Here is a 15,242-nt window from a genome sequence, read left to right as displayed (position 1 = left end):
GGAATGATGGACATTGTCAAACATTCACCCCACAAAATTATGGTCCAGGGAGAGCTTGGCCGGGTAGGTGGTGCTGGATTGTTCCCATGGGGAGCAGGGTCAAGACTGATTTGCATATGGCTGGGTGAAAACTGGAATGGCATGGTGAGGAAAAATGTATGGATTTAGGCCTAGATCTGTGACAGTGTTCAGAGTTCTGTTCAGCATCTTTTTGTGTTGCAATTTTCACCCAAAGTTAGATTGGCATGCCCATACGTGGACTCGGTGCTCACTACACCATCAGATTCAAGCTAGCCTGACTGATATGGGCTGATATCCCAAAACTGTTCTCAGGATACTTATTTTCCGGTCCAGGGTGGAGCTGGTCAGGCACTTCAGGCTGGGCTGTTCCCATAGAGAGCTGGGTCAAGACTGATTTGCATATTGTTGGGTCCAAACTGGAATGGTGTGGTGAGCAAAAAAAAAAGTGTATTTAGGCCTGGATCTGTGACTGGAGGTGCATATTTGACAATTTTCAGCGTTCCGCCCATCATCCTTTTGTGTGGCTATAATCAGTATTTGATTCAGAACTCAAACATGGTACATAACCAACAGTCAAAAAAGCCTGAGCACCTCGGTGTGTACTCTGGCTCGTCATGCCTGTCAATGTATCTGTTTTTTATTTCTTCAAATTTCAGGTTTCATGTTTCAGTATCCCTGGGAGTGTTGATTTAACTAGACTGCGCAAACTTTCATGATAGCAATAACAAGAACACGTCTGATGCGGTGCACAATAGTAAAACTAAAAAAATCTAACACAAACAGGACCTAATGCTACTAATCATAGTGAGAATGATGATGCTTACTTATGGTTTTCTTTGTTGGCAAAGCAAGTCCATGACTGATTCTGCACACCAGGCCTGGCATCCAAAGCTTTTCTTTTCGTGCCGCAAGTTGGTGTATTTAATAAAAGCAAAAACAACAATTGATGGACGGAATGTTGCACAATGGCAAAACATTCACCCCCAGTCACAGATCTGGGTTTAATACATCGTTATTTTGCTCACCACACCACCCCAGTTCAGACATGGCCATATGCAAATCAGTCTTGACCCTGTGCCTCATGGGAACAGTCCAGACCGAACTGCCAAACAATGTCTTCCCTGGACCGGAATCAAGCATCCTAGGACCAGTTTCTGACTATCAGCCCTCTTCAGCCAGGGTAGCTTGATTCCAGTGGCATGGAGAGCACAGGACTGTACTGGGATGAATGTATGACACTGTTCTGCATTCTGTCCATCAACTGTGGTTTTTGCATTTAATAAAATACTGCATGCACTTCATAAAGAGCACCTACTTGTCGACCAAGTGTACTGCACGGAATGATGTGCCATATGAGTGCCACTGCTGAACTTAACTGACGTACCAGGCACCAGTGCAGACCTACCATGAACCAAGGAGACAGGACAAATAGAGAGGCTCGGTCATCGACATTCTGATGCCTCCACTGGGATCATCAACATTCTGATGCATCCATGGTTACTCCTAGGCCCCCTGGTACTGCCCTTCATTAGCCTATCACAGACTTGCTTGGTCGATCAGTTGAAACCTCTCTAACTATTGGGCAGACACATGAGGTGAGCCAGCCTTTCTAGCTCCCCACCTCAGGCATCAGGTGCCATGCTAATGCTCTACTCCAGCTGAGTTCCAAAGATGTGTACTTCTACCTAAGTTTGACGGGCAAGCAGAGACCACCGTTCACTGTAAGCAATCCGTTTAAACCAACTAAAATAAAGCTGAAAACAGCCATATTGGTTCTGCTCAGCACCGGTGAGTGAATTTCAACATGGCTGCTCACTTGCTTCAGCTGAAGCACTTGCTCTCAAAAGATTTGCCATCAGCTAAATAAGGAGGTGGTCCTTGGCAGGTCTCACACCACTGACCCCTCTAACAACAGAGCAAACTACTATTCCCTTCATCACCCAATATGTCAACAATTAGAAACTGATAAGTGGGAGCCTTAAAATATGCAGCACATTGATTAAGGCAATGTAATTTTTTCATTAACTGGTATGGAAGTGGAGACATGTTTGAACTTGGATGAAGCTAAATTTAAGCCATTTTATATTTAAAAATCAGGAGGATTGTCATAGATGACTCGCCAAGAACATAGCCAAGCACAGTTCTACTCAGCGCATGCAGTTCTTAATTTGATTGCCCTCATTTACTTCACTCAAAAAAACTTACCACTTGCCTGTCTCTCCTACCTCAGGAATACTATCCTCGAAATATACCTTAGGGTCCTTTTCAGAAACCAGTGTACTCTTTATATTCCAACCAGCCAGAAGGCTGCACCCATTCCACTTTTATCCCTGGAATGCACCATTTGCTACTTCCTATATTTTGATGATGTTGACCGCTTACTAGTGTCACCTCCATGTAACTTACTGTGTGCTTCTATTTGTGTATCGCTCCGATTACCACCTCATATTTCCATATAGCTATATACATATCTTTTATTTGACCCCGTTTGCTTATCTGTATTAATTGTATTATTGATGTACATGACTGTACTGTTTACTCTTTTGAACTACCTGTTTGACTATGTTCCCTCATTTACCCCTTCTGTGTAAAGCGCTCTGATATCTGCAAAGATCTTGTCCGCGCTATATAAAACTTTAAAAATTAAAAAAAAAAAAACCAGTTACCACAGATTCCAGGTAAAAAGTCTGGATTCCTCACCACAACCCTTTTTCACTCATCTCTCCATGCCCAGGTGATCTGTGCTTACCCATTTATCCTCACAAACCTCTTGCGCCAGGACGCCTTGCAGACTATCATCATAATGAGGGAGAACCACAAACATAAAAGTAAATGCAATATAAATAAAAGAAAAATACTTCACAAAATGCAACAACAAATCTAGAATCTCCACAGCGCATGTGTTTACACCACAACAGATCTCTGAATTATGACAAACCTGGAATTAAGGCTAGATAAACTACGGTCTATACTCATCTCAAATAATCTTACCCTTACAATAAAAGATGAATCCTCATTCAAGTCGATGACAAAAATCTATTGACTTTCGAACAGATCATCCAAAGCCTCACTGCAGATCCCACTTCTTATATAACTCACTCACCCTCAAACATACTAACCCTTTACCACTCATCGATTGCTGCTAGAATATGATACTGCATTACCATCTGCTCCCCAAAACCAAATTTTTCCAGCCAACTACAATCCAACTCAATCTGGCACCTGACTCCAAGTTGTGAATCCCAAAATGCCCAAGCATTGACCCAGCCTAAACACAATGCTAATGTTGATCATGAACTGCCTCAAGGCCTGGTCTGAATCCTAACATAACATCTATTCCACAATGAAGTATTCAGAGGAGAATGAGGACTTCACTTCACATCTGAATCTAATGCTCAGTTACCTGACAATGGTCCAGAGTCAATTCAATTAAGACCCTCAACATCCTTTCTCTTCGGGGCCAAACATCATTTGTAATTTGAGATGATAATTGGGAGAGTGGGCTTAGTACCCTACACAACAGCACTAACATTTTCAACACCTCATCCCATCCTAGCAGTATATTAAGGCTGGTGCGTCATCAAAACCAAAATCAAGACTAATGGGGCCCTTAGTCTTGAAGGAGTGTAAAGCGGCTTGGTTTACCAGATTATAAACTCTTGAATGACCAAATGAAAGGGGAACCACACAAGGTATATATAACATATATGTATTTATTACTAAACACTCTCTGCTAACCTCTTCATGAGATTAGAGAAAAAGATACACAATATCAACACATTAGAACGTAAGTAAATAGCACAACATACAATGGGCCCCAGGGGGAGACCAAACCATATATTAAGAAAGTGGTATAAGAACCACGACTTGACTAGACACAGTGCCAAGAGCACGTAGAGTCGCTGGGACCCATAGGACCCACATAAGGTAGTGACACAGGGGCCCATGGTGGACGCGTGCAGTGTGAGAACACAGCTGTGAGCTTCGTACAATCCTATGGGAAAGTTGCTGTTAGTATTTTAAAGAATAAGGACACTTCAGAGAGGATTAGGAGCAAACCCTTTTAGACTTAAAAGGTTCTGAGGCCAGCACCCATGTGAGCACCGGAGTACTCGTGTTACCTCACCTAGGGAAGCCAGGTGCATAGGTGCCAAATGGTGTCGGGAATCATCGTTGTTTTCAATGGAGAGCTGCTGCAAAGTGCTGCGCCAAGGAAAGGAAAAGTGTCTGGTGCGATCCAAACCTGGATCTGAGATGTGAAGAACCTGCAAGCAGAGGGGACAGACTCTGGGAAACTTCAGGGTGACCAAGGGCACGATAGACCAATGCCCACCAATGTTGGGTGTTTCAGGAGCGATGAGGTGCAGCTTGACTCCACTGCCAGGGGGACCCGGAGACGTCGATGAGGACCAGAGTCCACAGGCGAGCTGTCCCACTAAGGATGTCGAGTGCTGAGGGGTCGGTGTCCGGATCGAAGACCAACAAGCCTTGCCAACAGCAACCCACGCGGTGAGCATAAAAAGGCTTCGGGATGGGCCAGCATGGTCCAGGTGACTCCCCAAGCAATGGAGAGTCAGCGCACATCTAGATCAAACAGGTAAGCCCATTCAAAGTTACAGTACCCTTCTCAGGGACCACCAAGTTGACGGACAAGGAATCGCAAAGGGACCTCAAGAGGAATCACTAAATACCAGCCCACGGGTCACTCGTGGAGTGTAGGCCAGTAATCTTCAGTGGAATCACTGCTCGGGGTCTGGACTACAAGTAGCACAAAGCACAGCCTCAGGGGTTGCCAAGAAGCATATGCAGCTGCAAATAGTCAAGTTGTCCAGGGGTTCCGGTTGCACGGTCCCCACGAGGGCTTTAAATCTCAGGTTTGCTGAGAGCAGGGATGGGCCTTGTGGAAGCTTGGAAATCCACCTCCTATGTTGCAAACTCTTTGGAGTCCTTCAGGAGCTGCATAGTTGCAAACCAGACATATGCGTCTTTGGTGCCTTCCTAGCAGTGGAGTAACTCCTTTACTCCAAGGGAGATTCTTCGGTCATCCAACAAAGTGTAGATAGTTGAAGTTCTGGGATTCTGTAGCAGAGTTTCGTCCAGGTAAATCTAAAGTCCTGTAGTCAGGGGATCCTACTTTATACCCAAGGAGGGGTTGGGGAAAACTCTGGGGACCCACCTATGGGAGGGTCAGGATAGAGGGGTGGCTACACCCAAAACCTTTGTCCAGTTTTTCACCAGATCAGGGACTGGTAGCCCCTGCAAACGGTTTGAGCTGAACTGTGCATAGGGACACCAAATGTGCCCCCAGATCAGACATCAAAGCACTCTTAGAGGGCACCCACCCAGCCCCAATACATTAAAGCCTGTCTATGAGGTGGTTACACCTCCCTGTGACAGGAAACCTATTGTACAGCCTCCCCTGCCGGAGTTTCATCCAGCAGCAGAAGGGAAGACGTGTGTCTGTGGCTGGCAGCATCCATCTTGTGTTGCCAGGGTTTTGTTAAGCTGGTACAGGGTGTTCCTGTGTGGTCATATTGATCCGTTTAGGACGGTGGAATCATACCTCCCCCGCCAGGACTGGCGGGGAGGTATGATTCCAAGGTGTTTGACACCAAACACGACATGTTTCCTTGCAGCCATTTCACAGTTAGCATTTACCACGAGGTTATAATGCACTTAAGAGTATATGGTATGGCTGCATCACAGAACAACCCCGGAGGATAGATTCTGAAGGCTGCAGAGGGGCCCTGCTCATGCATGGGCACCCTCTCACACAAAGCCCAGCACCCTGCCTTCAGGATTGATAATGCCTGCCAAAGAGGTGACTGATAGGTTTATATGTGCAGTGATATAAGGTAGATATAGGGAACTCATATCTAAGTAAGGGGTCCATACACCACCTTCACAGGCTGCTGTAGCAGACCTGCGGTGTCATTTTGAGTGGTCTCTCAGGATTGGCATAATACATGCTGCAGCCCCTGAGAGGCCTCTGGGGTATCTATGCCCTAGGTATAAAGGATACCATAAACAAGGGATGTATAAGGGTATCCAATCCAATCTGTGGTGTACCTAAAGTACCAGCAATCATTTTAGAGAGGAAGCAGCTAGGCTGGGGCCCTGGATAGCAGGGTTCCAGCCAGAATAAAGTTAAAAAACAGTGAAACATCAGACAAGGTTGGGGTAACTATAAAAAGCAGATCCTACTCTCCTACAATCTCCTTAATAATATGAAGACACGTGGCTTCAAATATGTGCTGAGTAGCCCAACAGCACAGACTAGACTGCAGTTTCTCACATACCCTTGTAACTCTAACACAACAGTACAAACATTGGTATGGTTCCACCACACTTTCATCTCTGTCATACCTTTCAAATCTGACTTATAAACCAACCACACAAACCAGGAATGACCAAGGCCCTGATTTAAAGCTTGCCGGACTGTATTCAATCCGTGAGGGCGGCGGAAGACATTACGTCTGCTACCTTGATGGACTACCATCTTTCAGATTTAGAGATGACTGCCAGCCCAGCATTCATCTCTGTACATTGAAAGGTACCTCTGTTAAAGCAGTTCATTTCAATGTACTAAAGGATCAGTGTATGGCTGGCTGGCAAACTATTTACATTTTTTTGTCTTTCAGAGTCAAACTCCCAAAGCTGGAGTTTGTTTTTGAAAACTAAAAGGCTTATGAACCCCACACTCTGTGAATTATCACCCCAGCATGGGCCCCTGTAGAACCATGGAGGATGCTAAATCTGTGGTGGCCGGGATTGGGCGGCCATGGGGGTCTGGGTGCCTGCCGGTGCCCAAAACCATGCCATGGATGTCTGCAGACCATGTTCGGTTGGGGGTTGACTTTTCATTGAGGGTTGGGTGCAGGCCTGACCACAGGCTATATCCTTGGCCCAACCCCATGGCATGCAGAGCGTTGAACATCTTACTTTACATTGGGAAAAAAAAACTTTCAGGGAAGGGAAAAACAAAAGTTAAAGGGACATTATAGCTAGGTGAAAATGTCAGTTAAAAACTAACATTTTAAATTTAACAAAACTACTGAAATTCCTCTGTTATAATGATCTCAATTAACTATAAACAAGTAACTATAACATACGCCTTTAAGTAGCTAGAATTTGTGCCCTCACCAGGCACAGTGTTCTTATCAAAGATGTCATTTCAGATGTTGTTAGGCATGTTATCAATGCAGTTACAGAAAATGCCATGACTGATGTCTTACGTTAGGGTACAAGCTATACATGAGGAGAGGGGAAATCACAATTCAGACAAAATTCTAACTGCTCCAGGTCAAAAAAGATATGAAAAAGCCCACCTTATGAAACACAACAGCGGTTTTTAAGATATTTGGATAGGATCTACACACCTCCTTATTTTGCTGTGTCTGCTGCCATCGCCACCGTCTTTTAAGTGCATCTCTTTCTGCGCCATTCCTCATCATGGTGTAGAGCGCTTTCCGTAAAACAAGGTCCCGATCATGAAATCCCCACATACCTGAGAATGGTAAAAAATGCATTGGAGATCATTCTGAAATGTTGCAGTGTCTGAAAGAAGATGATCCATTTGCAGTATGATTAAATGATCTTCTAGCGCTTAATTTAGAACATGAGCCACATTTTAAATGCAGCTTATATACTGGATGTCATCTGTTTAAAAATATAAAGGTAGATCTTGAGAACTCAAGTTCAATGATAATGGTACAAGCACTCTTGAAGATGCCATTATATTCTTTGCCTGACATATAGTACACAATAGATATTCCACTGTACTATATATTTAATTCCAGCCCCTTATGATTCCAAGGATCACCATGGAAGTGTACTTAACAGGGGATCTATGCGACTGAAATATCCATGTGAGGTATTTTTGCAAATGTGGGGTGAGAATGGAAGGTGAAACGTTTAGTCACAGTCATTGTTTGCTAGGACAAAGCCTGACATTTAAGAGTCACATGGAGAGGAGAATAAAGGTGGAAAATCCCAGATATTAAAAGTCTACTTTATGAATTTGCCACTTAGCATAAGAGCATGCCTGATTAGAAAGTGACCAGAGCTGGATCTAAGGAGAAGGACCCCAGTGTAGGATTAAAGTAAAAATTCTTGGGGAGAGTCTCGATTTTTTAAGGTAAAAAGAAAATATTTTAGCATTCTCTTACTTTTGTTTAATTATTTGTATTGTTTTTTATAATAAAATATCAGACTCAGCATCACACTTCGTAAGAGCCAATACAATTTATCAAAGTCCTATGGTGTATATTGATCTGGGATCAGCACCAATGACACCCATTCCACCTCTGCCTTTGTTCGCTGAACAGAGAGGCACCACCCACATCACTGTCAATAACTATCTCCTACTTAAGATTTCTTCCACCTCCTCTGAAAGGTAAGTTTATGGTGAAATTAAATCCTTCACATTGATTTTCTAAATCTTCTAGATATCTGTTCTTCGAGGTTAGTGTGCGTGGTTACAAAGAGCACTTCAACATGTACAGGATACTACAGAAATAGCAAGGCACTTTCTTATGGTTTACAAACTAATAGAATTATGTTTTGATGCACATTAAAGCAAGATTTTAACTCACCAATGTTAGATCTGTGATTCAGTCTGTAGAAAAATAGTTTGGCACGTGAAGAATCAACCTTGTTTGCCCAAGGATGTTACTACATAGCCAAATAGTGGTGAAGTGTCTTTAGGATTTTTTAGGACATGATAAAATAAATTCCTGATAACTGATTTTATTGGACCAGAGAATGCAATATGCAGGTGTCGCAAATATGTATGGACATAAGAGGTCTCATGAGACATTAAGATTTCTAAACCCTTTTATGTCTGTAACACCTTTTCATTGTGTTGTTCAGAGGAATGGTATGTTGTGGTCCACAGAAAAAAGATATTACATTCAAAGAACTTTACAGAGAAGTAAAACTGACAACTCTAAATTACTAAGGAGTGGCTGTGTATCCTGATGTATTTAGAACATGTTTTATAGAACATTTTTAATAATCACTCTTACTATACCTTGTACTACCATTTCACCTGGTAATCTGAACCCCAAGCACAGTTAGTTCATAGTTCTTACTTAAAATTGTTAGAAGTATTACTAGTTTGCTATTGTAGTTTGTATATTAAAAAACAGATTGAATACAACTCAAACAGAAATTCTGGAATTTATTGCCTCAGTTCCTAGCAGGGGGTTAGATTACAAGCTTGAGATTCAGCTCTTCTGAATTCACTATTTTCTTTTTTTGTTTAGTTTAAGATCAATTCCCTATGTTCTTTGACCATCTCTTTTGAGCAGGTCTATTCAGTGGAACTCTGTTTTACATCTGCAATAGCAAATCAATATGGTCACCGTACTCTTAATGTGATCTGTTTCATTGTTAAGAGCAAGGGCCATATCTATATACAGCCCTAAAACGTTTGTTTAACTTTTTATTTTTAACAACATATGATAACTTAGCACTTCAAAATAAAAACTCCATTTGAGATACATTTTAATATGTGTTGCATTAGGAGCACTATTGAATCACACTTTATGTATTCATCCTTACTGTGATTATAGTAATACACAACTACATTCAGCTTCTGGGTTGATGGTTTTGACCTACATGATGGGCTTACATGATGCTCTGTGTTTTTTACTATATTCTCAATGTTAGTGGAGAAGTGTGGCTCACCGGTTAGAGGAGGCAGTCCCTGATGCAGAGGTCAGACCCGGGACCAGGGTTCAATCCCCGATGCGGCAGGGCCTTGAGCTCAAAATGTCCCCTGACTCAATAATTCTCGCCTCGGTGCCTCCTTGAATCGTGGGTTCACACTCTGCAACTCTGGGCAATAGCTTGCCTAATCTCCACTATGGCCCCACCGCAATGGGATGCCTGGTCTTCACCTTGGGGATACCCAGTAGGGGTAATCTCGTAGGGAAAAGGCCAGGACAGGTTCCCAAAGCAAGCGCCTTGAGACCTTACGGTGAAAGGCGCTATATAAGAACGTATGATTTACGATTTATTGGGTGGGGGGGCTAGGATTGATTGTCTATTGTTGTGTAAATATTACAGAGTTGATCTCACATGCAAACTACTGTTAATAAAGGACTATACATTTTTCTTGCTTCTAGAGTTTTATCATAAACACTCCAGTCATGCAAAGATAAGGGTCTTCTCAGTTATGAGGGAAAAACACACGGGGAAATAACCTGCTTGTGGATAGTATAGTTCTTGCCTGAAGGTGAAGAGTAATGCAGGAGCAGAATAGCTATGAGGCAGGTTGTCCCTGACATCAGAGAAAAAGAAAGATCCATACGGGAAATCAAGAAGAAAATTGACAGGTATATGAGTAAAAATCGTAGACAAAAATAGGAGCAAATGGATGAAGATGCGATGAAGAATAAGGGAAAGAGTGTGCTGTGATGCATTCTTCACTTGTGAATGCCCAGAGACGTTTTACTGCTAAAGATATCCTGATACATGCCATCGCACTGCAGGGTATGCACAATTCCTTGCAACATTTGGTAGGGTCTCAGCATGGATGTGTCAGCTGAGTATGACTGACAGGACATTCAGTGGTCCCCTTTAACTGGAAACTTACACCTGGGAGATGTGCATATTAACAATGGTACCCGCGGGGGCGCGGCTTAGGAGCCAAGCGAGATGGCCGCCTAGTCGAGCAGCTCCGCCAAATTGGGACGTCTTCTGGATTCCCAAACTGCTTTCCGCAGGACTTTATGCCTGGATTTGAAGCGCAATGCAGCGGAACCTATACAGCTCCAGGTGAGACCCTTCTGAAACGTTTTTTAGGACGCGTTTATTATTTATGGTCATTTTCATCGCTGCCTTGTCAGTCCTGCAGCGGCCGCCATTTTGAATTGCGCACTTTCTTCACAGAGCTCTCAAGCCCGCGAAAATGTTCCCTGAAGGTTCCTCGGCTTGTTTCTTCATGAAAGGACTTGCCATTTTCTCTGCACCAAATGACTTTGGACACTACCTCTGCATTACATTCTTCTGGGTGTAATTCTACCTTGCTGCCCTGGTGTATTGCTTCAGTCCGCCATTTTAGGTGCAATTCTTATTCATGTCTCTCACTGGATGTTGAGTTTAACTCATCCAAGGCTTATTCTGTGTTCCTTGTCTCTAGCAATGTGCTCATTTTTTGCCATCCTCGGTGAACAATTGATTATTTCCACATTGCTTTTAGCTTATTCTTTCCCATAAGCAAACACAGCCTGTTTTTTATCTCAACACTGGCAATTTAACATTTCTATTTTTTTTTACCTGTCTTAACTTGCCTTGTTTAAAACAGCTTCATTACTCTAGCTCATTAAGCAGTTTTACGCCCTGAAGGTCGATGCCTATGGTAAAATTTGCGCAATCCGAGTTTTGTTTTTGTTCCCTCCACACAGTCTGCAGCGTCTTCAGTGTCTTCACCATCTGGGTCCTCGTCTCAAACTGATCAAATGGCGAGTGTTGCATCTACTCGTTCCTCCTCGACACAATCCTTTTCAAATAAATCTTTTCCACCTGCTACATCTTCTAAGCGCTTAAAGCAGGATTCTCCATCTCCAGATAAAACTTCAATTGAATTAATCTTAGAGGAGATCTGTGCCTTGTGTCCATTTGTAGAAGAAACAAATAGAAGGATGCAATTTCTTGAGGAAAAGTGGACTACTATGGATACCAGAGTGTCGTCCATGGAACAACAGGTTTCAGATATACAAGTTAACTCGCAATGCATTACTTCTTTGGAGAAATCAGTTCCTGCTCTACAACAACATACTGAGGACTTATAAAATAGGATTAGAAGGAACTATCTACGCATTTATGGTCTACCGGAATCTTTGGAGGGTGATGACCCTGTAACGTTCTTTACTTCCTTTCTTCCGAAGCTCCTGGATATGCCAGCAACCACCTCTCCTACCATTCAGAGAGCTCACAGACTTGGCTCACAGACTTGGTTCCAGATCATCCGCTTCTGCTTCATCTAAACCACGAGGTGTCATCATTCTCTTCTTGAAATTTACAGATCTCCTTTCAGTACTATCTGCAGCCAGATCCAAGCCAGTTCCAAGCGTCAAGTTTCTTGGTTGGGTCAGAGGATATTTTTATCTCAGGATGTTTCCAATGCCACCGCAGCCAGACGAAAGGAATTCCTGAACCTTCGTGCTCCCTTATGATCTCTGGGTGCTAGATTCGGCTTATTCCATCCATGTATCTTTAAAGTTACCTACACCAATCAGTCTTGGACTTTTCTTTTCATGACCCTGCAGAGCTCAAAAACTTTATCCACATTCAATCTAATACTCATATGGAGACTCCTTCCACTGCTAATGGATGATTGTTTAATCTTTTACTCCCTCACAGGATTTTTGCTGTTGTTCCGTCTTTCAATGTTTTAATGCATCTCTGGTTCTTGTTGTTTCTTATATAGTCATGTTTCTTCTTTTCTCGATGTTATCCTATTTTATTACCTTAAACTTTCATATGTCTTCATGTTTTATTATACACTGTTGACCTTTTATATATGCTCTAATGCATTTCTCTGTTGCGAATCATCCTTTATATTCATTTATTCTTTTATCTTGTATAGATTCTTCGATTTATCTCCCTTCAACTTATATGATTCCTCTCCTTCTTTTTCTGTCCCGATCCGGTTTGGTCTCTCGTTCTGTGCTGGTTTGTCTTGTCGACTGTCACCACTCCCCTGTTGTCCTCTTTTATTCCCCCTCAGGTATGGTATTCTCAGTCAACCTTTTTGGATATGCACTCTCTCTTCTTGTGTATTCCTCCTTTTTTCCTTTCTCCTTCTCCTTGCCTTTTTCTTTTTATTCACTGAGTATGTTCTTATCTTCTCTACTCTTCTCCTCTTCTTGTGCCTTTTCCTGTATACTTCCCTTTTATGCCTATATTGGTATGAATACCTTTTCTTTTGCTTTATCCCATTTTACTAAATTCCTTGATGCTCTTTATCTTTCTCATGTCTTTTTATTTTCTTGCCATTTTTGGCATTGCCTTATTTTTATGTGTTATTGCTGTTTCTGCCTATATCAATTTTATACTGTTTAGTAATTCAGAGTTATTTCCTGGAATGTAAAAGGTTTTATTAGAAAAATTGAATGGCAGAAAGTCCGCTCTCATTTAACTTTTTACAATCCTGATTTGGTTCTCTTACAAGAGACCCATTTTACAGAGGCTGAATACCTTAAATTAAAAAGAAATTGGGTGGGTACTGTTTTGTTTTTGCCTTCCACTAATAACAAGAATGGTGTTGCTATTTTATGTCACAAGAAATTAAAATGTAAAGTTTTGCTAAATTTCTAGTTAATTTGATTCCTTTAACTGTTTTTAATATTTATGGTCCCACACAACCTGATGGTTCTTTCTGGACTTTAATTACTAAGAAATGTATTCAATATAAAGATGACTCATTTATTTTATAGGTGGTGATTGTAACCAGGTTGTAGATCCATTCATCAATCGTAAATCCATAGTTCGCTTTATTCCTCACAAACAATTTCTTGACACCATATTGCAGTCACATCTTATTGATTCTTGGAGACTCTCTCATCCTGACACTTTGGACTATTCTTTTTTTTCTCCTCCTCGTGCATCTCTTTCCCGTCTTGACTATATTTTCCTCTCTCAATCTTCATCTCAAAACTTGCTCTCCTCCTCTATTGAACCCATAGTGATCTCGGACCATGCCTCTGTTGTAGCAGATCTAGATCTACTACCACCACACCCTAAGTCTTCCCGCTGGCGCTTTAACACTTCCCTTCTTACTGATCCTCATTTCTCTTCTTCTTTTCGTACATTTGCTAATGATTTCTTTTTGGTCAACTCCGCTCCTAATACTCCTCCCCATATTCTATGGGATTCCTTGAAAGCAGCTGCATGAGGTTTCATCATTGATTTTGTCTCTAAGAAAAAGAAACATTTCTTCAGAAATGAAAATCCTCATTAACTCATATTAAAGCATTAGAACACAAATTTTATACCTCCTCTGATAAGTCTGTACTACCTGATCTCTAACAAGCTAAATTGGAGTTCAATAAGTATACCACTGATAATGCTTCTTCGATACTTCTTTGTAGTAGTGCTCATTACTAAGGAGGTCGAAATAAGTCGGGGAAGCTTTTAGCTAACTATCTCAAAGCTCGTAAAGAGCGTACTCTCATTAATTCTATTTATTCTTCTGACAATACTCTTCTTCACAAGGATATGGACATTCATGACCAATTTCGATCATTTTATCAACACCTATGTACCCTAGAATCTCCTCGCACTTCTTCCCTTATTCAAACCTATCTTGAGGCTCTTCCTAAACCCTCTACTTCTCATCTTAATTTTTCAGACCTTGAATCTGATCTCTCATTATCTGAACTTTCCACCGCCTTGAATACCCTTACTAAAGGAAAATCACCTAGCCCAGACAGTTTTCCAGTTGAATTTTACTTACATTTTTCTGATCTTTTACTTCCCAAACTTTTATCTCTTTTTCAATCTTTGTACTCATCTGGTAAGTCTGAAGGTACTTTTCAAGATGCTACTATTTGTCTTATTCCTAAAGATGGGCGTGACCCCCTATTCTGTAAAAATTATCGTTCGATATCATTAGTTAATGTGGTTTATAAATTATTTGCCAAATTGCTTGCGTTACGTTTAGATCCTTTTATGCTGCATCTAATTGGTAAGGAGCAGTGTAGTTTTGATAAGGGTAGACTTACTTCCAATAACTCTCGTCTTTTTCTTAATGTTCTAAACAAGGCTTCCTCTCTTTCTATTCCTTTAGCTGCTATTTCTGTTGATGCAGAGAACGCTTTTGTTAGAGTTGACTGGTCTTTTTTGTTTGCTTCCCTTTGTTGGCACGGTTTTAGCCCCAAATTCATTTCCCTTATTTCCCTGTTATACTCTGCACATAAAGCTTCAGTCCTTGTGAATGGCCAGGTTTCCTCATATTTCACTCTTCAACATGGTGTTCGACAGGGTTGTCCCTTATCCCCTCTTCTTTTTTGTTCTAGCTCTTGAGCCCTTTTTATCCTCCATTCGTAACAACAACTCCATTTCTGGTTTTCGTTACGGTGATAATCAGTTGAAACTTTCTGCTTACGCAGACGATATTCTTCTATTTATTTCTGATCCAGAAAAATCTATTCCTCCTTTATTGTCGGAGTTCGACTCTTTTTCACAGGTTTCAGGATATAAGATTAATTCAG

General features: G+C 41.6%; 1 protein-coding gene across 1 annotated transcript in view; it reads right to left on the bottom strand.

The window, feature by feature from the left end:
* OTUD7A (OTU deubiquitinase 7A) overlaps positions 1–15,242 on the bottom strand; it is a 1,253,807-nt gene that overhangs the window by 251,092 nt on the left and 987,473 nt on the right. The window contains exon 9 of the mRNA XM_086959365.1: positions 7,401–7,528. Coding sequence (XP_086815491.1) covers positions 7,401–7,528 — 128 coding nt within the window. The remainder of the gene's footprint in view (positions 1–7,400; positions 7,529–15,242) is intronic.

This window comes from Lissotriton vulgaris, chromosome 2_2, assembly GCF_964263255.1.
Source record: "Lissotriton vulgaris chromosome 2_2, aLisVul1.2, whole genome shotgun sequence".
Taxonomy (NCBI): Eukaryota; Metazoa; Chordata; class Amphibia; order Caudata; family Salamandridae; genus Lissotriton; species Lissotriton vulgaris.
This window is presented reverse-complemented; position numbering and strand designations above follow the sequence as displayed.